The 27087-nt window shown below is 43.3% G+C and overlaps 2 protein-coding genes across 12 annotated transcripts in view; one reads left to right on the top strand and one right to left on the bottom strand.

Annotated features, from left to right (window-relative positions):
* Positions 1-13695, top strand: part of LOC140898491 (rap1 GTPase-activating protein 1) — a 63521-nt gene extending 49826 nt beyond the window's left edge. For 9 of the 11 annotated variants that reach the window (XM_073312382.2, XM_073312312.2, XM_073312330.2 and 6 more), the window contains 3 exons: positions 10732-10817; positions 10963-11032; positions 12860-13695. In XM_073312382.2, coding sequence (XP_073168483.1) covers positions 10732-10817; positions 10963-10986 — 110 coding nt within the window. In that variant the 3' untranslated portion in view covers positions 10987-11032; positions 12860-13695. Of the gene's footprint in view, positions 1-7335; positions 7489-10731; positions 10818-10962; positions 11033-12859 lie in introns of those variants that run through there. The other 2 variants (XR_012155003.2, XM_073312321.2) reach the window with 2 other exon arrangements.
* A 1550-nt stretch (positions 13696-15245) lies between these two features.
* On the bottom strand, positions 15246-21858 carry GSTK1 (glutathione S-transferase kappa 1). The gene is made up of 5 exons (XM_073329124.2): positions 21735-21858; positions 21290-21325; positions 18209-18325; positions 17543-17636; positions 15246-15351 (listed from the first exon to the last, which is right to left on the bottom strand). Exons 1-5 carry the CDS (start codon positions 21819-21821, stop codon positions 15302-15304), a joined length of 384 nt encoding a protein of 127 aa, XP_073185225.1. The 5' UTR covers positions 21822-21858; the 3' UTR covers positions 15246-15301.
* Between the last annotated feature and the right edge of the window lie 5229 nt (positions 21859-27087).

Raw genomic sequence — 27087 nt, 5'->3', positions numbered from 1 at the left:
TCCTTGCCTCACAGAACTTGGTCCCATCTAACCATACAGCCTTTTTATTAAACTGCTTCAGACTCCTCACTTCTCTCCCCTCCCCTCCTTTACACCCTGCTGCCTCATCACATTCACTTTGGTCCCATCCTAGAGCTGAGCCAGAGCCATGAAGTTCAGATCCAAACCACACCTGAATATGAGGATGTCCAGGCCCATCTCTGTCCAATCCTCTCACTTGGGAAAACCTCTGTCACCCCATATCTCCTTCCGCCAACAAGAGCCAGGCTCTCTTGCTTACCTGCTCCCCTGTCAGCCCGTATAGCAGGGGAGTGGAAGCTGGTTGACTCCCTGGACATCTCTGTTTGTGTAAGAGACCCTGGAGATAAATCTCTCAGAGGCTGGTGGATCATGCCCCAACATTTGCAGTCAGGATTAGACACTCCATAGTTAATGGTAATGTTCAGCTCCAGACTTTCCTTGAGATTTCCCTCCTGCTGGCTGTGGGTGGGTGGCTATACCTAACAATTGCATGCTAAGGGGCCAGTGATCTAGTACCACTTCATAGCTCATCCGTGGACTTAAAGGCAGCTCCTGACCTTGCTCCCCTAGTTAGCAACGGTTTGTCAAAAAGATAGAGAACAGGAAAGCCGGTGTGAAAGTGCAGAAGGGAATGCAGATTTGTAGCTCGGTTGCTGCCCTGCACCATGGGAGATCCAAGCTTAAAATGGGAAAACCCTGCAGACGTTATCACAGCCAAATGATAATAAAAATGAAAGCTCAAGAAGCAGGATAGAAATGGTCCCTGGGGGTAGACTGTTGATTGCAGACTCCATTTAAAACAGAAAAGGGTCTGTGATGTCATCACACCCAACAGTCTGAGTCTTGTCACAGCAATGCAGAAAGGAAGGGTCTGTGGGATGGATTGAGCCCTTTGGGGATGGACGGGGCCTTTCCTAGAGATGCTGGAGGGGTTTGAGATGGAATGTAATGAGATTGGGAGTAAATAAAAGTGGGGAAGTGTTTTCCTTTTCCTAGGGAGTGTGGGGAAAAAACTGGGGCAAGGATATTTAGATTTATGCAAGTGATAAAAACAGCACATGGTGCTCTTGACGGAATGTAAAAAATACATCACAAAAATACCCTGAGTGCAGCAGTACAATTTAATATTCCCAGACAAAATGACATTAAAATAAAGATAAGGTTGCAAGCACAAATTAGTAATTCAGCATACTCTATGTTACAGGGGTGATGTATTTATGCCAAAACTGAGCACTATGGTACTGAAATGTGGTGGGATGATTCCCATAATTGGAATGTTAAAATCAATGGTTATAACCTATTTAGGAATGTTTAAGTGGGCAAAAGGAGGAGTGGCAGTCTGTCAAAAATGGCATTATTTGTTTCCGATTCACTGATACCTCAGAAGAAAGTGATCTTGAGTGCTTATGGATCAATGTCCTAACTGGTAAAGCATGAGATTGAGAATTAGTTGGTATCTGCTATAGATGACCAAATCACAATAAAGAACAGGAAGATTGGTTCCTTATACACCAATGTATAATGTGTAGGAGGAAAAAAGTCTGCGTGATAATCGGGGATTTCAATTTGAGTGACATATGCTGTGGGTCTCATACTGCCAATACTAAAATATCCTGGAATTTCTAGGTATTATAGATGACAATTTCCTAACTTAAAAAGTGTTGCATCCAACCCAGGGGAGTTCTATATTAGATCTCCTTTTGAGAGATAATGAAGAATTGATCACAAAACTAAAAATGAACAGTAACTTAGGTACAAGTGATCATGACTTAATCATATTTAGATTATGCAAACAGAGTAAAGTCCAGACCAGTGCTGTATATATTTGGTGCTTTAAGATGGCTGATTTGACAAAGCAGAAAACAATTATGAGAGAAACAGCTGGGAGAAATAATGCAATCAGAAATGTGAATGATAATTTGGGAATTGTTTAAGAAGACCTTACTAGATACTCAAAAAGCCACAATCCAACAAACAAGGAAGAAGGCCATATTGGTTAAAAAACTGACATGGTTTAGAGGGGAAATGAAGGCAGCTGTTAAAAATATATATAACAAATGAAAGTAAGGGGAAGTTCACAGTAATGAATATAAACCAGAATCTAGCAAATATAGAAAATTGATAAGGGAAGCAAAGGGACACAAAGAGAAATCTATGGCCAGCAGAGTTAAGGACAACAACTTATAATGATTATTATCAATAATAATGCAAAAAAGGCAGAAGTGTTCAAAAATATTTGTTCTGTAGTTGGGGGGGAAGATGATGTAATCAGTCATAACAAATGATAATACTATTCACAGTCCATTAGTATCTCAGGAGGATATTAAACAGAGGCTACTAAAGTTGGATATAAAATCAACAGGTCCAGATAACTTTCATCCAAGAGTTTTAAAAGAGCTGGCCGAGGAGCTTGCTGAACTGTTAATGTTTATTTTCAATACATCTTGGAATACTGGGGAAGTTCCAGAAGACTGGAAGAACACTTAACATTGTGTCATTATTTAAAAAGGTTAAACGGGATGACTTCGGTGATTATAGGTCTGTCAGTCTGACAGTGATCCTAGACAAGATAATGGTGTGGCTGATAGAGGCCTCATAAAGAATTAAAGGAGGGTAATGTAATTAATGCCAATCAACATGGGTTATGGAAACAGATCCTGTCAACAAACTTGATAACTTTTATTTATAAGATTACAAGTTTGGTTGATAAATGTAATAGTGTTGCTGTAACAGACTTCTGTAAGCCATTTGACTTGCTACCACATGACATTTTGATTAAAAAAACTGGAAAAATATAAAATTAACCTGGCACACATTAAATGGAGTTAAAGCTGGCTAACTGATAGGTCTCAAAACATAATTGTAAATGGGGAATCATCATCGAACAGGTGTTTCTAGTGGAGTCCCACAGGGATTAGTTCTTGGCCCTATGCTATTTAACATTTTTATTCATGATTTGGAAGAAAACATTAAAATAATCACTGATAAAGTTTCACAAAAATTGGGGGAATGGAAAATTATGAAGGGAATAATGACACTCACTGACAGAGAGTGGTCTGGATCACTTAGTAAGCTGGGTGCAGGCAAACAGTATGTGTTTTAATATGGCTGAATGTAAATGTATACATCTAAAAACAAAGAATGTAGGCCATACTTATAGGATGGGGGACTCTATCCTGGGAAGCAGTGTCTCTGCAAAAGATTTGGGGGTGGGGTGGATAATCAGCTGAACATGAGCTCCCAGTGTGATGCTGTGGCCAAAAAGAGCTAATGCAATCCTGGGGATGTATAAAAAGGGGACAAATTGGAGAGAGCCCAGCAGAGGGCAACGAAAACGATTAGGGGGCTGGAGCACATGACTTATGAGGAGAGGCTGAGGGAACTGAGCTTATTTAGTCTGCAGAAGAGAAGAGTGAGGGGGGATTTGATAGCAGCCTCAACAACCTGAAGGGGGGTTCCAAAGAGGATGGAGCTAAGCTGTTCTCAGTGGTGACAGATGACAGAACAAGGAGCAATGGTCTCAAGTTTCAGTGGGGAGGTCTAGGTTGGATATTAGGAAAAACTATTTCACTGGGAGGGTGGTGAAGCACTGGAATGGGTTACCTAGGGAGGTGGTGGATTCTCCTTCCTTAGAGGTTTTTAAGACCCAGCTTGACAAAGCCCTGGCTGGGATGAGTTAGTTGGGGTTGGACCTGCTTTGAGCAGGGGGTTGGACTAGATGACCTTCTGGGGTCCCTTCCAACCCTCATCTTCTATGATTCTTCTCTGAATCTCGAGCAGGGCCAGATTAACTTTTTGTGGGCCCCCCTGGGGAATGAAGGGGCCAGGGGCAACAGCATAGTGGGCAGGGTGGATTTGATTTAAATCATTAGTCAGGAAGACTCAACTTAATCATGGTTTTCTACATAAAAGTGCATTCTTGTTGGTTGTTATAACCTTAATACATATTCTTCACATCTCAGAGATAGATGTAGGTTTAATTTTTAGAAGGTACATACTATACATTTTTAAACAATGATTTATTTTGAAAACTTTTCAGATGAGTTTTACAGCTATATCAGAAAATAAATCAATGTTTGGTTATTTCATTTACCAAAGGTAAAGCAGATATTTATGAAGACATTGGGAGGTGATCTCCAGTTCAACAGGGTTAATCATTAATATTTGGAGGATTTTCTTGCCACGCTGTATTAGGAGGAGAACATCATCAGGCAGACATTTAAATTGTTTTATTTAACTAAAACAACAACGTTAAGTATTCTGGATTTTTTTCTTCAACAGCAAACATACAATTTTTTAACAAAAAAAGCATCTGTCCCTCGCTTCTCACATTTATCTCCAGACTTCTCCTAGTCCAGATCTATTCCGCCCCCCAACAATCTTCTATTCAGTGAACATTTTGAAATTTTGTACTTTTAGACAGAGGTAAGGGATTGATTCTGTGTACATAAATTTGCAGCGGGACGATAGAGTTGAGATCTGTTATTTCTCGCTATATATTATTTATTTATTTTAAAACATTTTTTCTGTTAACAAGCATGTTATCTCTGGAGACACAAATCCACAATTGGAGAACTGCAAAACTAAGCATCTCTGATGGTATCTTCTAGACTGAGCACTGAGTCCCAGTGGGTAGATAGAAAGATTAACCTAAATAATCTATACAGAAGCCTGTGGAACCCCATAAAATTGGGTCCCTAATCCATGAACTATTAGAACTCATTTACAAAACTTTTCTTAAACATTACATGAATATATTGTCTTATACTACAGAATTAGAATTTATAATCCCTATTCCATGATGAGATATCTTTGAGCTACAAGAAAAGGAGTACTTGTGGCACCTTAGAGACTAACCAATTTATTTGAGCATAAGCTTTCGTGAGCTACAGCTCACTTCATTGGATGCATACTGTGGAAACTGCAGAAGACATTATATACACAGAGACCATGAAACAATACCTCCTCCCACCCCACTCTCCTGCTGGTAATAGCTTATCTAAAGTGATCACTCTCCTTACAATGTGTATGATAATCAAGTTGGGCCATTTCCAGCACAAATCCGGGTTTTCTCACCTTCCGCCCCCCCCCCCACTCACTCTCCTGCTGGTAATAGCCCATCCAAAGTGACCACTCTCTTTACAATATGTAGGATAATCAAGGTGGGCCATTTCCAGCACAAATCCAGGTTTTCTCACCACCACCCCCTTTTTCCAAAAACCACACACACAAACTCACTCTCCTGCTGGTAATAGCTTATCCAAAGTGACCACTCTCCTTACAATGTGTATGTAAATCAAGGTGGGCCATTTCCAGCACAAATCCAGGTTTTCTCACCCCCCACCCCCATACACACACAAACTCACTCTCCTGCTGGTAATCGTTCATCCAAAGTAACCACTCTCCCTACAATGTGCATGATAATCAAGGTGGGCCATTTCCAGCACAAATCCAAGTTTAACCAGAACGTTGGGGGGGGGGTAGGAAAAAACAAGGGGAAATAGGCTACCTTGCATAATGACTTAGCCACTCCCAGTCTCTATTTAAGCCTAAATTAATAGTATCCAATTTGCAAATGAATTCCAATTCAGCAGTCTCTCGCTGGAGTCTGGATTTGAAATTTTTTTGTTTTAAGATAGCGACCTTCATGTCTGTAATTGCGTGACCAGAGAGCTTGAAGTGTTCTCCGACTGGTTTATGAAGGTTATAATTCTTGACATCTGATTTGTGTCCATTTATTCTTTTACGTAGAGACTGTCCAGTTTGACCAATGTACATGGCAGAGGGGCATTGCTGGCACATGATGGCATATATCACATTGGTGGATGTGCAGGTGAACGAGCCTCTGATAGTGTGGCTGATGTTATTAGGCCCTGTGATGGTGTCCCCTGAATAGATATGTGGGCACAGTTGGCAACGGGCTTTGTTGCAAGGATAGGTTCCTGGGTTAGTGGTTCTGTTGTGTGGTATGTGGTTGTTGGTGAGTATTTGCTTCAGGTTGGGGGGCTGTCTGTAGGCAAGGACTGGCCTGTCTCCCAAGATTTGTGAGAGTGTTGGGTCATCCTTCAGGATAGGTTGTAGATCTTTAATAATGCGTTGGACGGGTTTTAGTTGGGGGCTGAAGGTGACGGCTAGTGGCGTTCTGTTATTTTCTTTGTTAGGCCTGTCCTGTAGTAGGTGACTTCTGGGAACTCTTCTGGCTCTATCAATCTGTTTCTTCACTTCCGCAGGTGGGTATTGTAGGGAGAGTGGTCACTTTGGATGAACTATTACCAGCAGGAGAGTGAGTTTGTGTGTGTATGGGGGTGGGGGGTGAGAAAACCTGGATTTGTGCTGGAAATGGCCCACCTTGATTTTCATACACATTGTAAGGAGAGTGGTCACTTTGGATAAGCTATTACCAGCAGGAGAGTGAGTTTGTGTGTGTGGTTTTTGGAAAAAGGGGGGGAGGGTGAGAAAACCTGGATTTGTGCTGGAAATGGCCCAACTTGATTATCATACACATTGTAAGGAGAGTGATCACTTTAGATAAGCTATTACCAGCAGGAGAGTGGGGTGGGAGGAGGTATTGTTTCATGGTCTCTGTGTATATAATGTCTTCTGCAGTTTCCACAGTATGCATCCGATGAAGTGAGCTGTAGCTCACGAAAGCTTATGCTCAAATAAATTGGTTAGTCTCTAAGGTGCCACAAGTACTCCTTTTCTTTTTGCGAATACAGACTAACACGGCTGCTACTCTGAAACCTTTGAGCTACAATGTATCTTAACTAAAACTATTTTTAGGTAGGTTTTTTCTCCTCAAAAAGCATTTTATCAAAAAAATCCGATTTAAATTTTAAAAAAATCTGATTTTTTTAAATTGATTTTTATCCACCCTGACAGTGGGGCATGGTGTCAGGGGGAGGATTGGTCCCCAGCTGGAGTGAGGCAGGGGCCAGGGGCAAGATGAGCACAGTGGGGCATGGCAGGAGGATTAGGCTCTGCTGACTGGAGCAAGGCAGGGGCTGGGGGCAAAAGCACAGCGGAAAGGGAGCTAGGGTTGGTCCCTGGAGCAAGGGAGGGGCCAGGGGTAAACTGCAAGCACAGCAGGGCTGGGGAAGGGGTAAACAGGAGCCCTTCCCCCCGCCGCTGTCCACATAAAGTGGGTACCTACAGTCTCCATGGTTCTAACCCATTCCCTTCATCTCCCTCTGCCAGTGTGAAGAAATGAGAATGTTCTTAATGTTTTCTTTGAATACTGTGTGGGTGCCTCAGTTTCCCCTATGTATTTCTTAAGAATCTAGGTGGTGGGATAAGGGTGTGTGATTGTTGCAGAGCCCTAGGCAGGTGTGATGCTGTCTGCACAGAGAATGGCTGACACCGTCTCCTGGCAACTGATGGCCCGGGCCCCTCCCCTACAAGGTGCCAATTGAAGGTATTGGAGAACAAAGAGATCAGGTGACCTCCTGGCCCGGGAAAGAGTCAAAGGTCAGAGGACGGGCTGGAGGGGGTTGCAGTTTGGAGCTGGCTGGGGAAACGGAGGGAGGCTGAGGGGTCCTGTTTTCTGTACCTATAAGCTTTGTTTTGGACTGTGTTCCTGTCTTCTAATAAACCTTCTGTTTTACTGGCTGGCTGAGAGTCACGGTGACTTGCAGGAAGTGGGGGGTGCAGGGCCTGACTCCCTCACACTCCATGACATCCAGCAGCACCAGGACAGGTTCTCTTCCAGCCCCCTGGGGTGGGTGTTGGGAGTGGGAGGAGCAGAGGCTAATGTGATTACTCCTGTAATCAGACTTTTAGTTTCCAGTCAACACTGCTAACCGGACACTCAGGTCCATTTTCTACTGGAGTTTCCAGTCTAAAACTAGATACCTGGCAACAGGGGGTGCCAGAAAAGCCTGAGGGGCAAGCAATCATTTTTAAAAGTGAGAGGACTAAGCCTTAAGCCGGGGAAGGGGGTAAGCAAGTGGTGGGTGGGCTAGGCAGTGGAGAGGTGCTAGTGGGCAGGGCCATGTCTGCTGTACTGCCCAGGTAGGTTGGAGACCCGTTGACACAGTATTCCCAGCCCAGGTGACGTGACAGCCAGTAGTGGATTTAGAGTTAGTGCTCAGCTTCATTTTTGGGGCCCCTCCTTGGAACCCAGCCAAGAAAAAAAACATTCTCTCTTAGCTCCCCCCCTCCCCCATTTTTCATTCTTTTTTTCTTCCTCCTCTTCCTCTAAGTAATAGCAAGTAAATGAAAATAAAGTGAGGTACCTTGATTGTTTTTGTAGTCTAACTTATTTTTCCACAGACCACTTGAAAATTGCTGGGAGTCTCGGCGGACCACTTATCTTTTCAAATATTGTTTGTACCGTTAGCTAACTATTGTAAAGCGCTTTGGATAAGAGCGCTTTATAAAAAAAATGTGAAAAAAAGTTGAGGTGCGGGGTCTGGTCAGGACGTAGGGTGCGGGAGGGGGCTCAGGGCTGGGGGTGCAGGGCCTGGGAGGGAGTTAGGGTGAAGGAGCAAGATGGGGGTTGGGGTGCAGGGTCTGGCCAGGAGTTACGTTGAGGGAGGGGGCTCAGGGTTGGGGCAAGAGGTTGGGGTGTGGAGTGCTTACTTGGGGTAGCTCCTGTTTGGTGAGAGGGGTGCAGGTGGGAATGTGGGTGGAGATGCAGCTCCCGTTTAGTGCTCAGGGTGGGGATGTGGGGCGATGCAGGAGTCAGGGCATGGAGGGGGCTGTGTCTGTGGGGATATGCAAGAGTCAGGGCTGGGGTCATGGGTGTGTGTGAGGGGGGTGCAAGAGTCAGAGCAGGGGACTCGGGGTGTGAGAGGGTCATGGGGGTGCTCCCTGCCTCGAGCAACTCACGGCAGGGGGCTGGAGGGGGTATGTCCCGATTCCACCCCCTTCCCCAAAGCCCTGACTCGCGTCTTCTCCACCTCCTCCCCCGAGCAGCAAGTGCACTGCAGCCCTGCTCCTCCCCCTCCCTCGTGGCAGCAAACAGCTGTTTGGAGGCGGAGGAAGCGCTGGGAGGGGGAGCGGCGGGAACGTGGCACGCTCAGGGGAAGAGGCGGGGGGGAGGGAGCTTGGCTGCCGGCGGAGCCTGCCCTGCAGCAGGAGCCAGCAGGACCAATCTTCTGCCCCTGCAGGAGAGAGCGGTGGGTGCAGAAGAGCGGGCTGGGGCCCCTTTGGAGCCTGGGCCTGGCGCCATGGCTAAATCCGGTACTGATCTTGAGTAGGGGTAGAGAGATTGTTTTACCTCTGTATCTGGCACAGGTGTGAATGCTGTTGGAATACTGTGTCCCGTCCTGGTGTCCACAATTCAAGAAGGATGTTGATAAATTGGAGAGGGTTCAGAGAAGCGCCACTTGAAATTGACATTAGAAAACATCCCATATAGTGATAGACTTAAAAAGCTCGATTTATTTAACAAAGATAAGATTAATGGATGACTTGATCACAATCTATATGTATCTACTTGGGATACAAATATTTAATAATAAGCTCTTCAATCTAGCAGACACAGGTGTAACACGCTCCAATGCCTGGATATTTTAGCTGGACAAATTCAGACTGGAAATAAGGCATAAATTTTTAACATTAACTATGGGAACAATTTACCAAAGGTTGTAGTAGATTCTCCATCACTGGCAATTTTTAAATCAAGATTGGATTTTTTTTTAAAAAAGATATGCTGTAGGAATTATTGTCCTATTTCATACTGGACAAGTCACTTAAACCAAACTTTTCCTAGGTGGTTACTGATTGTGTGTTCCTCATTTTCTAGGTGCCCAGTGTTAGATCCTGGGGTCTGATTTGCAGAAGTGCTAAAATCTATGATAGCTGTGCTTTGAACATATGAACTGCTATATAATGCTAAAAGTCTCAAATTAGGCTGCCAAAATTAATGGACAGTTCTGACTATTCTCTTTGTGCCTCACTTCCCAGTATCTAAAATGGGGCTAATATCACCCCACAACCTCACAGGGGTGTCGTGAAGATAAAATGATTAAATTCTGTGAAGCACTCAGGTACTGTAGTGAGGAGCACCATAAAAAAGGCCCTGAGGAAATTAATAATTCTGAATTCAGAACAGTGTAAATAAGCCCTGGGGCTACACACTGAACAACATGGAGAAAACGAAACATTAACTGAGCACTGTCCATCCTGTGTACTGAAAGAGGCAAGGGGCCTGTGGAAAAAATAGTATGTAATTAAATAATTATGCATATGCACAAGGAGGCTGAACTAAGGCTGCACAGGCAGCCTTAATTCTGGCATTTCCTCATTTTCGAGTGCTTGACTTTACAACCTTAACAATATTCTTTTAAAATAGTTTTCTGTGTGTAACAGTAGACAGTGGGGTTGAAATGAGGGGACAGAAATATGCACATTTGGAGTGGTTGGAGACAGTGCTTAATTTGTAATGAAAGGTGCCAGGGCTCAAGCAATGTTTTTACTTTCATAACTGACACAGCAACCCCACAGTTGCTGCGGATATGAACTGCCAAGCCTAGAGGTGCTGGAGCTCAACCCTAGCAAGACCTGGCTCAAATTAAAAACGGTTGGAGAGCAGCTTTGCCACATGCGGGCAAGCTTACCAGACAATGCAAGAGATTGTAGGGATCAGACAGATGGGGGTGATGGCTGAGGGGTTGAGACAGATTATGGATCACAGATTGGGGTGACAGAACTGCTTTTCCCATTCCTGGAAGAGCCAATTTTCTTGTGTGCTTGGCTCTCTTCTAGTAACCCGACTGCTCCCGTCTAGCAACGCTGCAGGCTCCATGGAGAAGGGGAAAGGCAGCAAGGCAGATGCTCAGCGTTACAGCCCGGTATGTGCCAGGCCTCCATGTGCTTCCATCCTCACCAACATCCAGATGATGATGGTGCAGGGGGCTTTGTATGCTCAGGAGTCCAGGGTGCATGGGGAAGATGCTTCAGGGAAGGTTAAAGAACTGCCATTTCCTTGTTCTACAGGCCTCCATTTTGTGCTGTGTGTGATGTCATCGCTGGAGGGGTGTCACAGTGCATGCTGGGTAATGTACAGGTAACTGACATACTAGGAGCCTTTATGCCCCTGGATGGAGGTTTGGAGGCAGGTAGCTGAACTGTGAAGGATGAGAAGGGGCCTTTGCCCCATCCCCACCCCTTCACGAGGCAGATTCACAATGAAGCAACATCCTAGTGATTCCTTCCATGGCCAGCTCCTTGTACCACTACACATCTAGCTGAGCCCCCTTCTCTGGCAACTTCTTTGCACCCCACTCAACAACATAACCTTCCCCAGCCAGCTCTCCCTGCCTCATCATACTCTGGCCCCTTCTTAGTGCTGTCCCCTTTCCCCCAAATGCTCTTTAAGTTTCCCACTTTGCTCAGACATCCCCCATGGTTCCTAGGGTTTTCTTATTTTGCTGAACCATCTCTTGCTCACCGGCTAGTTTTGCATCTGTTTCCATGTCTGTCTGTCTGCTGCTTTCAGTCTGTCCATTGGTGGGATGTGCTTCTCTGTGGCAGTGTTAAAGTTTTTTCAGATAGTCATAATGTGACTATCAGCTACTAGACAAAGTAATAATGGGGTGAGTGGTAGCAGGGCTGGAGGGAGCTCTCTGAGCAGCAAGGTCCCTAGGGTTTCTGAGATGCAGTGGGAGCAGTTTCTCTGGTTTTGTTAATGTCTTGGTGAGTCAGTTATCCAGGTGAGACAAACTTCCTCTCTCTGACCTGAGAGCAAAGTATCCCACTGCCCCATGGGTGATGGGGATGTCAGACTGTGACACACTCCCCCGAGGGACTGCAGATTTAGCAATATAACCATGGGGGAGACAGGGCAGCAGAGGAAACACCCACAGGGAAGGAAGTACACTGCATTTAGACGGAATAGCTGATTTTCCATTTGCTGGCCCTTCTGAAAAGTCAGAAAAAAATTGTTTTGGGTTCAACAAACCATTTAATCTGGCTTTTGAGTTTTTTAAATGTTTGTCAATTTTTAAAAATAAAGTTAAAGTAAAGTTCAACACAAAGTCATTTAGAATTGAAACATCTAAATATTTCATTTTGAAAATAGTCTAAATAGTGTTTCATTTAGACAAGATCTTTAGGGCAGGGACCATCTCTTTGTTCTGTGTCTGTACAGCGCCTAACACAACAGGATGATGGACCATGACTAGGGCCCCTAGGCACTGTAATAATACAAATAAATCAAGCTTTTACTTATGTATTTACTTTTTTACCAAAAGCACTTGGTGACTTTGGCAAATTGATGAGATATGTCAGATGACCCAAATTTGCATTTTTCAGTAAAAAAGGTTCAGCTGAAAATTTTTGCCCATTCTATGTGCATAACCCTAAATGGCCAGTGGGTAATTCTGCTACTGCCCCATAGCTACCCCTAGGCCCAGTAACACCAGATGCTGAAAATCCTCATCTTCAAACCACATGAGTTGAGGGCATTTTTCATCTCTCCAGAGGTGCTTAGCACCTTGCAAGATTGGTCCAGTGTCTTTGGCTCAATGGCAAATTCTGTCTCTCACCCTGGAGATGTTTTAGTCAGGCCTGCACTGAAACAACCAAATGTGCACCACAAATTCTTTGAGGCTCTCTTTACTCCTAGACTAGCAGCCTGTGCTGCCTAGTGTCATCCCCAGGGTCTCCTTAAATCCTAACCTGGATTTAACCATCACAGAGGAGACTGCTGGCTGCACCACAGGAGTTTCTCATGAATGACAATATCTTATCTGAGGTGGAAGGAGGTGGTCAGGTTGAGGAGTAGACAGAACAAGTGAGGCCAGATGGTCCCTTCAGAAGCAGTGGCAGCTGTAAGATTTGTGTGAGGGGAACTTGCTTTTACTGACTGTGTGTCTGGTTCTCTCTCTCTCAGGATTTGCTGCTGAAGTGAAGGGCCTGGCTACTCCTCACCTTAGAGATTCAGAGGAGACAAAGCTGGATTCCCAAGACTGCTGGCCCTTCTGCTTCCTCCAGTGATGGTTGTGTCAAAAGCAGCCAGAAAACCAACCATGAAACCAAATGTGGCATTAATTCATCCAAGTATATCATTACAGTTCAACCACCTCAGGGGCCAGAAACAAGCTATTCCACTAGGGGCTTTCCATCCACCAGTGGAGAGGAGAGAGTGAAAAGGGAGCACTTTCAGTTTGTTTTTATTCCTGGTATAAAACTTTCCCCATTGAGTCCATTGCAGAAGGGTTCAGATAGCCTGTTCATGGTCTTCTCTTCTGGGGAAGACAGCACTTAAGAGTCCATTCTTGGAGGCAGCAGAGAAATCCAGTTCATGATTGCTGCTATATGAATTGACATGGAATTTGCCATAAAACTCCAAGGTCATTACTGTAACCCTGTCATTTAAAGAGAGGCCCAGGCCCTGAAGCCATTGAGAGCTATGCCTGTCCCCTCAGAATGTGTGTACATGAAGGTCTCTCCTTCCCCCATCTTTCATCACACTGCAACCTTAGTGTAGGAAACGTTGTCCAGTTGGGAGTCATTCTTCTTACGGTACCCGATGAGTTCCCCAGCCTTGTCCTTGAGGAGTTCATTTTTCCTCAGTGTCTTCTCCCTTTTCTCTCTCTGCCCTCCACTCTCTGTACCCTGCAGTAGCAAGATGTGTAAATGTGAATATCTGACCCTCGCTCCATGCTTGTGGTGTGTGTGTGTGTGGCATCTTGGGCTCGCAATAAAAAGACACTGTGGCCAACTGACCCTGGGCTCTGTGAGGCTGTTATTGGCACGCTCACATCTTCACGCTACAGTCCTCTAAAAATGCTCATGATGCTAAGACAGTTCAGGGCATTGTATATTTTGTTGTCATTTTGAAGGGGGTTACATTTTGAAGGGGGGAGGGGGAAGAGAAGGGTGAAAGGAGGAGGAGAGAAAAAGAGCTCGCTCCATCCACAGGAGGGAACCTCTCACAGTGCTAGTCCCCAATTCCAAAGCAACAGTCCTTTGCCAACCCTGGTATGTGTCCTGGCCCTGACATTGCCCAGGAGAGAGAAAAATCAGGCACCCAGGCTGTTGTAGTGATGAAGTGAGCTGTAGCTCACGAAAGCTCATGCTCAAATAAATTGGTTAGTCTCTAAGGTGCCACAAGTACTCCTTTTCTTTTTGCGAATACAGACTAACACGGCTGTTCCTCTGAAACCAGGCTGTTGTGGCTCCCAGCCAAGTCACACTCACGCCAGGGAGAGCGGTCTCCTAGCCCAAACATGCTCAGCCAAGGAAGTGGTGACTCCTAGGGGTGAGATACTTAATGTAACTCCTAGCAGCTTGGTTAGGGAGATCTCTCTCCCAGCCAAAACACTAGCACAGCCCCACCGATCAAGGCTCGTTCCAGTTTAGTCCCTGCTGGGGGTAACTTTGATACTTAGGAAAGTGATAGAAATAATCATGTCAGTCTTCAGTCCCTGCTTTTCTCTCCCCCTCACACACACAGAGGTAAAACATGGGACAACAGGCTGACTTTGTGTTGGTTCAGAGCAGCGACTGGGGTACTGTTCAGGCAGAATTCCAAGTTAAATGGCCCAAGAGTCTGATCTGATATGGCAGGCAGGTCACTAGGCCACTTGAGATATTGGTCTGTTCTGATACAGAGACCTAGATAGTGCTGTATTTGTTTCTTATTTTGTGAGGCACTTAAATTGGGGCTGAGGATTCCACAAGGCCACAGGGATCTAGCTCAAATGTCATTTTTCAGAGTAGAATAAATTGCACTTTTGACACAGACAGGACTCAAACCCTGCTCTGAGCTCTTAGCCTGAAAACTATTTCCTGCAGCCAGGTCAGGAGAGTTGGAATATATAAAACTTACAGCTGTAGTGCCCCTAGCAGTTCCCACTGATCACCAAATACTGCCCACCTTGGGTAGATTGAGACAAAAACCTGACAAGCATTTACACTTCACAGGGTGAAACAAATTGAGTTGTTCTCAGCAGCGCACTTTCAGACTGCAGACCACTAGTGAGACAAGATTTCATTCACCCTTATCAGCCAGCCAGAGCTCTGCCATTGCCCATGACCCTGTATTAACATTTCACTCACCAAAATGTCACCACATCCCCATCCTGCCTGGAAAAATCTATCTGTATGGTAAAAAAAAGTGAAAAATCAGTCTCAGTCTATCACAGAGCTCTACACCTCAGTAGAACTAGAGTCCTGATTATTCTCCTGATAGACGATTCCAGGGGAACATCACTGCTCTCCTCCCAGACCCTCTGGGACCCTAGATGCCACGGCTCAGGCATGGACGTTACTGCTTCATTCGAATTTTAGTGACTTATTTTCTGGTTGTTTCATATTGCACCTGGATTTCTCACATCCTGGGTTTTGAAGCTGCAGGAACTGGTCCCAACCATTTCTCTCCTGTAGAAAAGCCAACATAAATTAAATCCTGATACTGGGGGTGGGTTGCAGGGTAAGGCTGCCCTTCCTCCTCATGGAATGGGTAATTGTGCTGAAATGGGAATGTAATTAATGGGATGCAGAGCTTTTCACATCTAGGCTACTGGACTCTGCTACCTGAGATGTACTGCCCAGCACCAAAGATAAGCTTGAATGTTAAGATCTGGGGGTTAAGGATGGGCTATGGAGCCTGGCATCAAGCCTGGCATCCCTTAACCAGTTTCCTCAAAGCGCTAGGTCAAAAAGGGATCATAAACTCATTTCCCATGACTGACACGCCACTCCCCAAACACTGCCAAATCTGAGGTTGAAATTCAGTTTCCCTTTTTCTGGCTCATCCAACAGTAATGCTGTTTTTTTTACAGTCACCACAACCTATGCCAGTTCTCTTAATTAAAATTAAAGTTATTTTAGAACAAAAAAGAAAAAGAAATCACAAAACTATAAGCTAAGCAGAATACACATCCAGCTGGACTGTCTGGTATGGAAATGGAACTAGAACCCCTCTCACTTTAGGATTAATGAAGTCCTGGTAGTAGTAGGCCTCCATTGTAATCCTGAATTTGTTCTCTTTCTCCTTGCTAAAATCCATAAACAAGTTTTAGGCTGATTTCCCTTTACTAGGGTAAGTTTAGGATTGAGGTATATTCTTCTGTCAGATTTGGACAGGTGGTTCCTCAGCTATTATACCCAACAAATACAGGGTCTCACCTGAGCTCAATTTTGCCACTTTTTACCAAAAATAAACCTTACTTGATTTAGCTAGTTGCAATTTCCTGTCCAGCACCTACAATTAATTTTCAAAATTCCACCTTAATAAGCTACAGTAGCGTGAGAATGGCACTTCGGAGATGCCGACAGTCTTAAAACAGGACATCAGGTGACTGGGAAGGCTTCAATTTTTTTATTTATTTTTTTTTATTTTTTTTTTTAAAAAGTCTGGATCTTTAGCTGGGGATTTAGTCCATAGTGTGTAGCTGCACCATTCCCCAGCTGAGCATCTGGTCATCAGTCTCCAGACATTCTGCCAGCAGAGGCAGAGCTCAACATGTAACCTCATCACTGGGGAGGGGACTGGCATGGGGAAAAGGAATATTGCCACCAAAGTGGAGTTAATCAGACAAGCATACCTTTTTTTACACTGGTAACTAAAGAGGATGTTACACAACTTTTACTAATGTTAAACATTGTAAAATTAGCTGATCTGATTGATTTGCAACCAAGAGTTTTAGAAGACCTTATCAAGGCGCTCTTTGGTCCACTGATGTTAATTTTTAAGAACCCTAGGAAAACTAGAAAGGGACAGAAGTGGAAGAAAGCCACTGTCAGGCCAATCCTTAAAAAGGGTAAATAAGATGATTTGGATAATTAAGGGCTAGTCAGTCTAACATAAAGCCCAGGCAAAAATAATGGAGAGTCCGGTCAAACAAATTTTATATAATTCTTTGAAAAGATTTCAAGTCTGGTAGATAAAGGTAACTCTGTGGAGATGTGGATTTAAGTAAGACATTTGAATTAATACCACCTGATATTTTGATTCAAACATGAGTGCTACTCAAAATCAATATGGTTCAATGGGTTAAAAGCTGGGTAACTGTCAGGTTTCAACATGTAGCTACTAACTGAGACTTAAGTACTTGGGGTGCCTTCACTGGGTTCCTTCAGGGATCAGTTCTTGGTATAATGATATTCACTATTTTTATCAATGATCTGGAAGAAAATGTAAAATAATAGATAACATGCAGATGATACAAAGATATAGCTCTCCCTTCCCCTGGCCCAAGAGGGAAGGAGATTCTGATTCTTTGAGTATGTCTACACTGCAATTAGACACCTATGGCTGACCTGTGCCACCTGACTAGGGCTCAGGCTGCAGGGCTGTTTAATTGTGGTGCAGACAGCCCAAGGTCTGGAACCTCCCCCCTTTGCAGGTTCCTAGAGCTTGGGCTCCAGTCTGAGCCCGAGTGTCTACACTGTAATTAAACAGCCCCTTAGCCTGAGCCAGCTGGCACATGCCAGCCATGGGTTTTTAATTGCAGTGTAAACATACCCCCAGAATGTTAATTTGTCTGTTACATTACACATCCCATTAGAGCAGATGGATAATTACCAGGGAGAGAAAATAGAGGGAAACGTTACTAGAAACACTCACCTATAACATTGCCCAGGAGCTCTAAACGATCAGAGCCAAAGAAGAGGTGAGATTCACCATTAACATGGGCCACAAGTGCTGGCATTCCAAACGCCTAATGCCCCCATGGAGACAAAACAGGGAGAATCACAAAGAGACAAATAACCACAAGACCAGTTCTAAGAAAAAGTTCTACAAAGAACTGTATCACCTTTCCTCCTCCCTCACGCTCTCACTTTCTTTTTCCCTTTCCCTTCCTTTCTTCTTTCTCTATCTCAAATCTGGGTCCCATGTACCAAGCAAGCCTGGATTCTGCAAAACTCTTATGGCCCTGTCATCCCATGGGACTGAGAGAAAAGGAATCAGAATCAAACCACGGCTTCAGGCATGGTAGTGGAGAGCAGGGACCCCAGGCACTAGCTCTGGTCTCTAGCATGCCAGTCCCTTGATACCTCCCTTCGAATGGGCCAGGAATCAGACCTGGGTTTCCCAAAAGATAGTTTCCTGCACTAATACTGAGAGTTTTGAGCTGGCTTGCAAGATGTATGTTTAAAATACAAAAAAGTCTGAGAGCAATGGGATCCTTGTGTATTCTGATCTACCCTTTCATCCTGCCTTGACCCACAATATCACTGCTGGGAAAGGAAGACACAGATCTAACCCCATGTGGCAATGGGAGCTTCTCACCCCATAGTTCAGTGCCTCCTCTGTTGTCGCCTTCAGGCGATTCTTCACCTCCGGGGTTGAGGTCATTGCCAGTAGCTTCTGGGCCAGCGCTGAGGGTAACCCAGCCTCCCCTGCAGCCTGAGAAGGCAGACAGACAGAAAATAAGAACAGCCGCTGTTTTCATGATAGTTACATAATAATTACATGCAGCTTCATTGCTTGAAGGTCTGTTGTCACACAATTATTCCTCCTAGAATATTTCTCTGGCAGGACGTCTGGCCTACTTTCAACCATTGCCTGGTTACATCACCTATTCTGAGTGACTTTTGAATATGAAGATGAAGGGATATCACCTCCCAGGCTCAAAATATGCAGCTCTTGTTAGGTGGGCTTTCAATTAGCTAGCAAAAGGGGGAAAGGGAGTTTATGCTTAGTTCAAGTTAAGTACTTTCAACAGATGAACTAAGACAGATGAAGTACTACAGTGGAAAAGAAGATGAAGATGAGTATTAATGTATTAAAGAGTCTAAACAGTAGAAGGAACCTGCCAAACACAGCAAGAGAGGAATGAGGAGTGACACTGCATAACAGAGACCAAACTCAGTAAGCCTAACTGGAAGTTGGTGGGTGATCTTCAGAACTGGAATGTTGGTACAGAAGAGCAACGCATGTTCTACTTCATTGGAGACAAAAAGAGGATCCTCATCCCTTGTTCTAGCAGTGAACTTCTCAAACTTCAAATCTGCCATGGTGTGATGCCAACAATCAAAACGTGAGACATAGGGCCCAAAAGTGGGACACCCATATCTTACTGTGTCACAACATAATGTACAGATTATAAAGATGTTTACTATAAAATCTCCCTATGTCAATGAAAGAACCAATGAAAGATACTTATTTCATTCTGAGGGTAGCTTATTTCCGTTTAGCTTAAACCTGTTCCCATCAATTAATGCTAAACTGAAAAAAACTGCTCCTAAACCACAATAAGTGTCTAGACAGGGGTTTGCTCCAATTTAGCTACTTTATTTTAAATTCACACCTTATATTAAACTGGTGCAACTTTCTCACATAGTTAAAGCCTCAGTTCAACAGCACACAGCTTTATTGCTTGAGCTACAGGAGTAACTGCTAACAACTATGTGGACCAGCTACTAAGAGTGGCCTTGACACATTCTTTCCCATTGGATTTACATTTGCTAGGAAGAAGTAGACTATTGGAGAGCTGATGTTCTGAGTTCTAGCTCTGGTCTAAGAGGGAAAAGAGACAGGACAAGCCACAGCACATATACCTAGAACATTTATTCTGAAAGGTAGTGTGACTGTGTGGCTAAGGGCTGGTCTACACTGCCAAGTTTTTTCACCAAAAGGCAGCTTTTGGCAATGAAACAGCAGAGATGTACATACTACAAAGCCACTTTTCAAGACAAACCTCCTCAGTTGCAGCGTTTTAATAAAACCACCTAGACAAGAGTGATAAGGCTTCTTATCGCCAAAGTGCCAGCATAAACACCTTGCTTTTATCGCTGTCATTGGCCTCTGGAGGTGTCCCACAATGCCTGAAGTAACCGCTCTGCTCATTGTTTTGAACTCAGTAGCCCTGCGGGCATGCACCCCTCCCCTTTCAAAGCTCCATTCTGACAATCAGCACGCTGTGCTGCTCTGCTCCAGGGAAACAAAAGAGCAAATCATTAACATGGAATGTTCCTGCTGTCTCCCACACTAAACACAGAGGCAGGCAGGTTTGGGTGTGTGTCTGTCTGTCCCAGAGCCAGGGAGGGAGGGAGGCAGGGGCTGATGTTGGGTTTCCCTCATGACTGATTGTTTCTGGTGGCTGTCTGAATTTACGAGACAGCATGAGAAGACACACACACACACATACACACCTTCCCTCGCTACCCTCCACACTTCAGTTGAAAAGTGACTGGCAATCTATTAGGATGCCCGTGGAACAATAGGATTGAGAAACCTGCATCATGTGAGGCACTGCAAACCCTTCCCAAAGCACCCAGCCAGTTGCACAGTGGGATAGCTACCCACAGTGCACTGCTCTCTTGTAATAGTAATAGCAAGAGCTGCTAGTTTGGATGCACTCCAGCGACACAAGGAGCAGAGTGTGGACATGCAACAGCGGTTTAATTAAAGTGCTTTAATAGATGTGGCATAACTTTTGGTAAAAAAAACTTAGCAGTGTAGACATAGCTTAAGACTTTTAGAGACCTGGATTCTCATGCTAACACTGCCTAAAATAATCTTCTGCAACCTCTCTGCTTTGAGATATACTGATGAAAAGTGCTATATAAGAGTAGTCGTAAAAATAGTGTTTGTAAAATTAAGGTGGGAGCTAATACTTGGCTACCATCTAGGGCTAGAATATGAGATCCTAGTTTGGGATCAAACTGGAACTGTGGCCTTGATTTGGCCTCAAACACAAACCCCAAAACTAATCCTGGTTCAGATCTGAACACTGTCTTCTTCCTATCTCTGCATTATAGCCAGAGATCTAACAAACAGAAGAGGCAGGATGCAGAGAGTGGAACTGAGGAAAAGAAGAACTGACACTATTTCAAAGCAACTTCAAAGAAAGGCATACCAAGAAATTGGGGTTTGAGAATGGAGCCCAGCTACACCACCACCACCGTCCCCTCCACAATCTACCTTCTGAATCAAATTTTAATTCAAGTTAAAAGCCTTTTATAGAAGCAAACCCACTCCCTTCCCTGAGCTCCCTCTTGAATATTGCTCCTGGCTTTATTACTGTTTATTAATAATATTTTAATTGTGTATCCACTGCCTATTCCGGGGCATCCTGCTAGGAAAGGCACCAGTACCTAAATATCCACCCTAGGTCTGGCAATAAAATGCACCAAAGTTACTTGGGAAATTACCCTCACATTTCCACAGATCTAAGGGATTGGAGTCACTGACATGGGAGTCACATTTTCCCTAAGGGAATTTCCTGATAACTCCAAATGATCCCTTAAAAAATCCACAGCCAGTGAAAATTATTTAAGTTGTCTCCATAGACGGTAACCCTAAGACCCACATCCAATAAATCACAACAAATGAATGTAGAAGCAGTAGTGACAGGGAGAAACTTACTGCCAATATACTCTCTGGTTGGGTGATATCTTCATCCTGGTGAGAGGAGGAGGAGTAAATCAAATGGTTAAATGTTTATGAACAAGATGTTGAATCTACAAAGGGAATTTCTCACAGTGACCCTGTCTTCCTGCAGGGATGGAGTCAGAAAAGCTCAGCTGAGGACAGGGATCCTATTGGAGAATTTCCCACAGGAAAGAGGAAAAGATCCTATTCACCCAAACTGGAACTGGATTATGTGGACTCTGGAATTAACTATTGGTGAAAGTCTCCACACTGAAAGAAACAGAAACTGAAATCGACTTGAAATGTAGTGCTTTCCTTGGACTGGACCCTGAACCACAGATTTCAAAGCTCCTGCTGACACTACATGGTTGACTGAGGGCAGAGGAGGGTCAGGAAGATGGGGAAAGGAGCTGGATTGGGGATGTGTAGAAGTACTCACCCGGGACCAGATGCGCATCCAGAGCTCTCTGGACACGGGCCCCAGGAACTGTGGCTGTGTCATATCCACGGCTGTGATAAAGCGCATGGCAGAAAGGCTGCCTGGGATTGATGTGAAAGACAGAAAGACACATTGAGGAAGCATAGGAACGGCATCAACCAATGAAGTCTGCCACTGCCCTGGGAATGTCCCGAAGGAGCAAAAAGGCCATTAATGAAACTCTTGCCAATGTTCATAAGAAGCCTACTTCTGTATGGGATTTCCTTGGGACTGTCCCAAGGAGTTAGCCACTCAAGTCTGCAGCAGGGTCTGAACAGGGAGAGGGTGCTCTAGGAAAGGGACTTAGCTGGGCTTCATCTATGGGAATAGCTTGCTGAACACAGTCTGCACTGGTCTCAGATGGAGAGTGGACTCAAAGTTTGTTATGGCCAAAAACATCATGGGCCAAACTTTCAAGAGTTACTTCTAGGTCTGGGACCTCCAAATTGGAAGTCCAACTAGAGACAAATAGGACCTGATATTCAGAGGTGCTCAACATCCTCAATTCCACTGATTTTAACCAGAATTGTGGGTACTCAGCTTCTCTGCACGTTAGGCACTAGCTCACTAATGTATGAACTGCACATGGCAGATTTCAAGTTAAGTGCTAAGAAGTAGCAGTATTAATATCTTGAGCACTAGTTATATTCATGGATGTCCAATGTACAGTGGCACCAGTCCTTGGGATCTTAACCCTCTCTATTAGAACAGGTCAAACTATTCATTGCCAGTAATACTTGTTTTGAATTCAGCCCCATTTCTGTTGAGTGACTCATTCAAAAGTCTATCCTGATTCCCACTGATCTATTCATTATTTCTAAATAATCAATAAACTTGATGAAGAATTTTCAGCCTATGGAGAGTTGTTGTAAACCGTTCACTTCAGTCAGTTGCAATTTGTTTCTGGTTGCGTGTGGCTGGTCACCTAAGTCACGTGAAATTGGTTCTGCACTCTGCTTTGATGATGGAAACTTTTTTGAAGTTTCTGCCTCTCTTGTACAAATTAGAAAAGACAGAATGAAAAGCTTTAAAAAAAGACAATGAAGTCACAGCAAATACAATTGTTTCACTAATTTCAGATATCAGATAGACTTGTCTCAAATGACTCACTCACTAATTCATTGTTTTCATAGCTAGTCTATTGAATTAATTATTATTTCAAAAAAGTAAGAGCTATTTGGTATAACATCAGTCCAATTAGATCTGAGCATAATGCTTAACTTTCAAACAGAAAGAGGAGAAAATGTGTGTATAAGGAAGCTAACACATTGGATGTATTTGTAACAGAAGATGGCCTTTCATATTCTCTTTAAACAATCCCATTTATTGCTATTTCCTATTTACATAGCATGGACAGCAGCCTCGGTGCTATACAATGCACAAAAATAAAGATCGTCCCAGTCTCACCTGGTTACCCAATAAAAGGAAAAGAAAAGGGGATTAGGCCCTGTACCATGTAGCTAAGCTGGACACTGAGCAGACAAAACAAGGCATGAAGCAGATGTCAAGCAGCTCCATGGAAGCTGCTGAATCCAATCTTACACAGTTCTTACTGTTTCCTTGTGCTTCCCTTGTCTGTATCTGTTTACTCTTATTTTATACTGAGAATATAAACTTCTCGGAGCAGGGACTGTCTTTTTGCTGTGTTCTGTATAGTGCCTGCCGCAATGGACTATGACTGGGATCAGTAGGTGATACTGCAGTATAAATAATAAATAATATGGCTGGCAATGATTAAAAAATTAATCACAATTAATCATGCAATTAAAAATATTAATCGCACTGTTAAACCATAATAAAATACCATTAATTTAAATATATTTTGATGTTTTGTACATTTTCAAGTATATTTATTTCAGTTACAACACAATACAAAGTGGACAGTGCTCACTTTATATTTATTTTTATTACAAATATTTACACTGTAAAAAAGAAACAAAAGAAATAATATTTTTCAATTCACCATATACAAGTACTGTAGTACAATCTCTTTATCATGGAAGTTTTCAGTGTAACAGTGTACTTGCATCTGCTCATCATGCAGCTCTAGTGATCATTGAGCAGAAGTAAGAACTGGAGTCTGATCAGTTCTATCCTTAAACAGTGGAGTGGGAGACTCAAATAATATAAAACTATTTTAAACAAAGGCTTCACTGTTGCACCACTTTTAACTTCTTCCTTGATTTGGCAGCACTACCCCATTTAGTAAGTGAGGTTCAAGGCTCAGTTGGTGCATGCTAAGTACAGTTTTGCTGCCATTTAGTCATACAATAGTTGTTTAGCACTGATTTCAATACTAAGCCAAAACTGATCAGATTGGAAACGCATGTCTGTCTATACCAACATCGTTTGCTTCTGAGGTCTTTTCCCTCAATTCATCAGTAGGTGGCAGGTGAGACCTCTTTCTGAACCCGGAATGCATCAAGTACTGCTGTAGTCCTTGTAAATAAACTTCAAACAATTCCTCTTCTTTAATGAGGATAGGAAAAGTACATTTGTCCGTAAGAGTCTTACCCTTCTCTTTTTCTTTCAGTCAGACACATCTTGTTTCCCTGATTCTTCTCTAACTTGTCCCATTTCAACTACCAAAAATTCTCCTTCTGTCTTCTCCCCATGTTTAACAATTTTTTTATACAACTCAGTTAAACTAAATGACATTAAACAGACAAAAGAAATCATAAACACCCAAAAAATAGTAACAGCAACAAAGACCTTTGTGTGCACATTGTGAGATCGTTGTTGCAAGCTGCATTCAATACTTCTAAAGTGTCAGTGACAACTGTCTCCTCATCGATCAAGTTTTCTGATCTGCTACTCAGCTGTCTGATTTCCAGAATCCAAACATGCAGTAGTAAAGATAAAGTCATCACGGTTTCATAAAACTAATACATTGTAGAGGAGGATATTGAAATATATGTGAGCAGAAAGAAATACCAGTAATAGAATCTGCCTGAAATTTGCATCATCCTAAATACAGCTGGCTCTTTTAAAATCATCTGAAAATATCCCTAATTTTGTCATCAGCTGTAGGTGCTGGCCTAATATACAAAGACGGAAGGTGAGTGCATGTGCCAACCAAAAACCAGCAGATTTGCACTGTAGTTAGCCTGTTCTCTTGTGTAATTTCTCCTAAATGTTACTATCCACTGCCTAATAAAACCAGGAGTGACTTAGAGGTTTTACCCGTCTTATTGAACGGGGAATCAGTTGCTACTTTTGCCGCCAGACTTTTGATAAAAACAAAAGTCAGGTTTCAGATTAAATGAATTGTAGACTTTAATTAATTGGCGTTCATATATTAATTAATGGACCGGTCCTCCACCACTTTAGAATCAGTTTTACTTCTGCTATAGTTTTAGAATCAGCAGGGTGAAAGTTACATCTAAAACATTTGTTAGAAAGGAAAAATTCACAAAAGAGAAACTCGTAACAACATGGATCAAGCAGAATGGATGCTGACTACATTATTAGATAGATAGACTACGTGAAGTATTAGCCAACCTGGAAGTATGGGAATTGGATAGAAGGGATGGACTACTGTCCAAAGCAGCCTGACTTTGGGCATTAATTTTGCTTTATGAGGAAAGATCAAGTCAAGAAATGCAGAGGAAAAAGACCCACTCAGTCCAACCTACTACTCCAACCTAATTCCCTTTCTGGCCACTTTCCATCAACAGCCATAGATACTGCAGAGATAATGCAGGCGGAAATTTATGCATCACTTCCTATGCGCTTCCGTGCATCACTAATAGCCTGCAGAAGCGGTATGTCAACCACATGAGATTCCATAGGAAGAAAAAACTAGCACTTAATAAGCATAGACTAATTAGGGCTACATATAGAACTTTGAGCTATGCTAATAATTAATTTTAGTGTGTGCCGGGTATCAATATGTAATGGTTGTTATGGAGTTCTTATTTTCTAGAATATTCATTCCATTAAAGGGGTTAATTGTAGCCAATAATCTTAACCCATATTCAATCAATATATGATGAATAGATTTAATTGATAAGTATAACTATAGGCATATGGAAGAGTGTAGTCTACGGCTGTGCAGCATTTATGAGCGATAAGTCTGTGCTTGATATATAAGATAGTAATGGAAGGTGTTAGAGGGTTTTCCCTTCACCCCTCCCCTGGTTCTTGTCATGCAGGCAGAAAGCAGAAGACCAGAAGTCCGAAGTGCAGACAATGCGAGGTTTATTGGAGTTAATGCCAAGTAAACATTGCTCTGCGCACCATGCGGTCTGTTTCCTAGTGTTCCATTTCCTGCTCTGACATCACAGAGCATTTACTCCGTATCCTTTTCCCAGCTCTGACGCCACAGAACCTTGCCTGTCTCACCAGCCTCATTTCCCATTTCCAATTCCGTCTTCTCCCTCCTTTGCAGGCCCAAATATACCTGCAACAGACGCATACAGTCCTTACAACTTACGGTCATGTTCTAGTGTACAAATATTGCTGTTAACAGTCTTGGAACTTTTCACAGGAGAAAAGACATTACAGACCTAATGTACTCTACAGAAAAGGAAAACAAAGTCACACAGCTATTTTTCTTTCACAGCTGAATGCCGATTCCTATACTATGAACAACATAAATATCTATATTGCCCTACTAGTAAATGGGTTCCAAAATTTCCCACCGCTTGTATGGATAAAGCAACTATATTCTTTAGCTCCTGGCAAGATCACATGAGACATACAGGAACAATGCTGCAAAACCAGATCCAATCTACTCTTGTTCTAACCAAGTTTTACCTTGAATGTCTAGAAGAGATGGCGCTAGGCATAAGCAAGATTCGTAATTGCTTAGACCCACAAGCAGCTCAAGCAGCTCCCTTTGGCTTTTTCTTCTAAAAACGTGCATGTTTTAGTATTGTGTTCGTGTGTGGGGGCGCGGAAATATTCCTACTTAGGGGCAGGAATCACCAGCTGGCCTATCACCAGCACTGCTCACCAGATAGATAAGTTCTATTGCGAGAGATGCTGGAAAAATCTAACCTAACCCCATACGAGACCCCTGACAACAATTCTTAACTGAAGTCTTTAATTCTCTATCAAGCACTCTTACAACTGCAATACACACCTGATGAAGTGGAGAAACAGAATGTCAGAAACAGAAGAGTACCCAGAAGTCACCTACTACAGAAGAGGCCAACAACTAGTCCTTTCAGGTTACATTTCAGCAGGATGAACGCCAAAGGCTCCTCTGGACTAGGTGTGCGCAAACGAGACGACCAGCCTCTTGCCAAATGCTTCGGTTGCTCTGCGCATACTTCTAAGACTTCCTGTAACAGTTGCCAGTGGAGAACGC

The sequence above is a fragment of the Lepidochelys kempii genome, chromosome 1 (assembly GCF_965140285.1).
Source record: "Lepidochelys kempii isolate rLepKem1 chromosome 1, rLepKem1.hap1, whole genome shotgun sequence".
Lineage (NCBI taxonomy): Eukaryota > Metazoa > Chordata > Testudines > Cheloniidae > Lepidochelys > Lepidochelys kempii.
The sequence above is the reverse complement of the archived record's forward strand: the minus strand, read 5'-3'. Positions and strand labels throughout refer to the sequence as shown.

Excerpts from the sequence above, each read along its gene's own strand:
- GSTK1 (XM_073329124.2), bottom strand. The coding sequence starts at position 21,821 with ATGCGCTTTATCACAGCCGTGGATATGACACAGCCACAGTTCCTGGGG. Across the intron at positions 21,326-21,734 it reads GGATGCGCATCTGGTCCCGG|GATGAAGATATCACCCAACC; the intron begins GTGAGTACTTCT and ends TCCTCTCACCAG. Across the intron at positions 15,352-17,542 it reads GCTCCTGGGCAATGTTATAG|GAGAGAAATGGTTGGGACCA; the intron begins GTGAGTGTTTCT and ends GCTTTTCTACAG.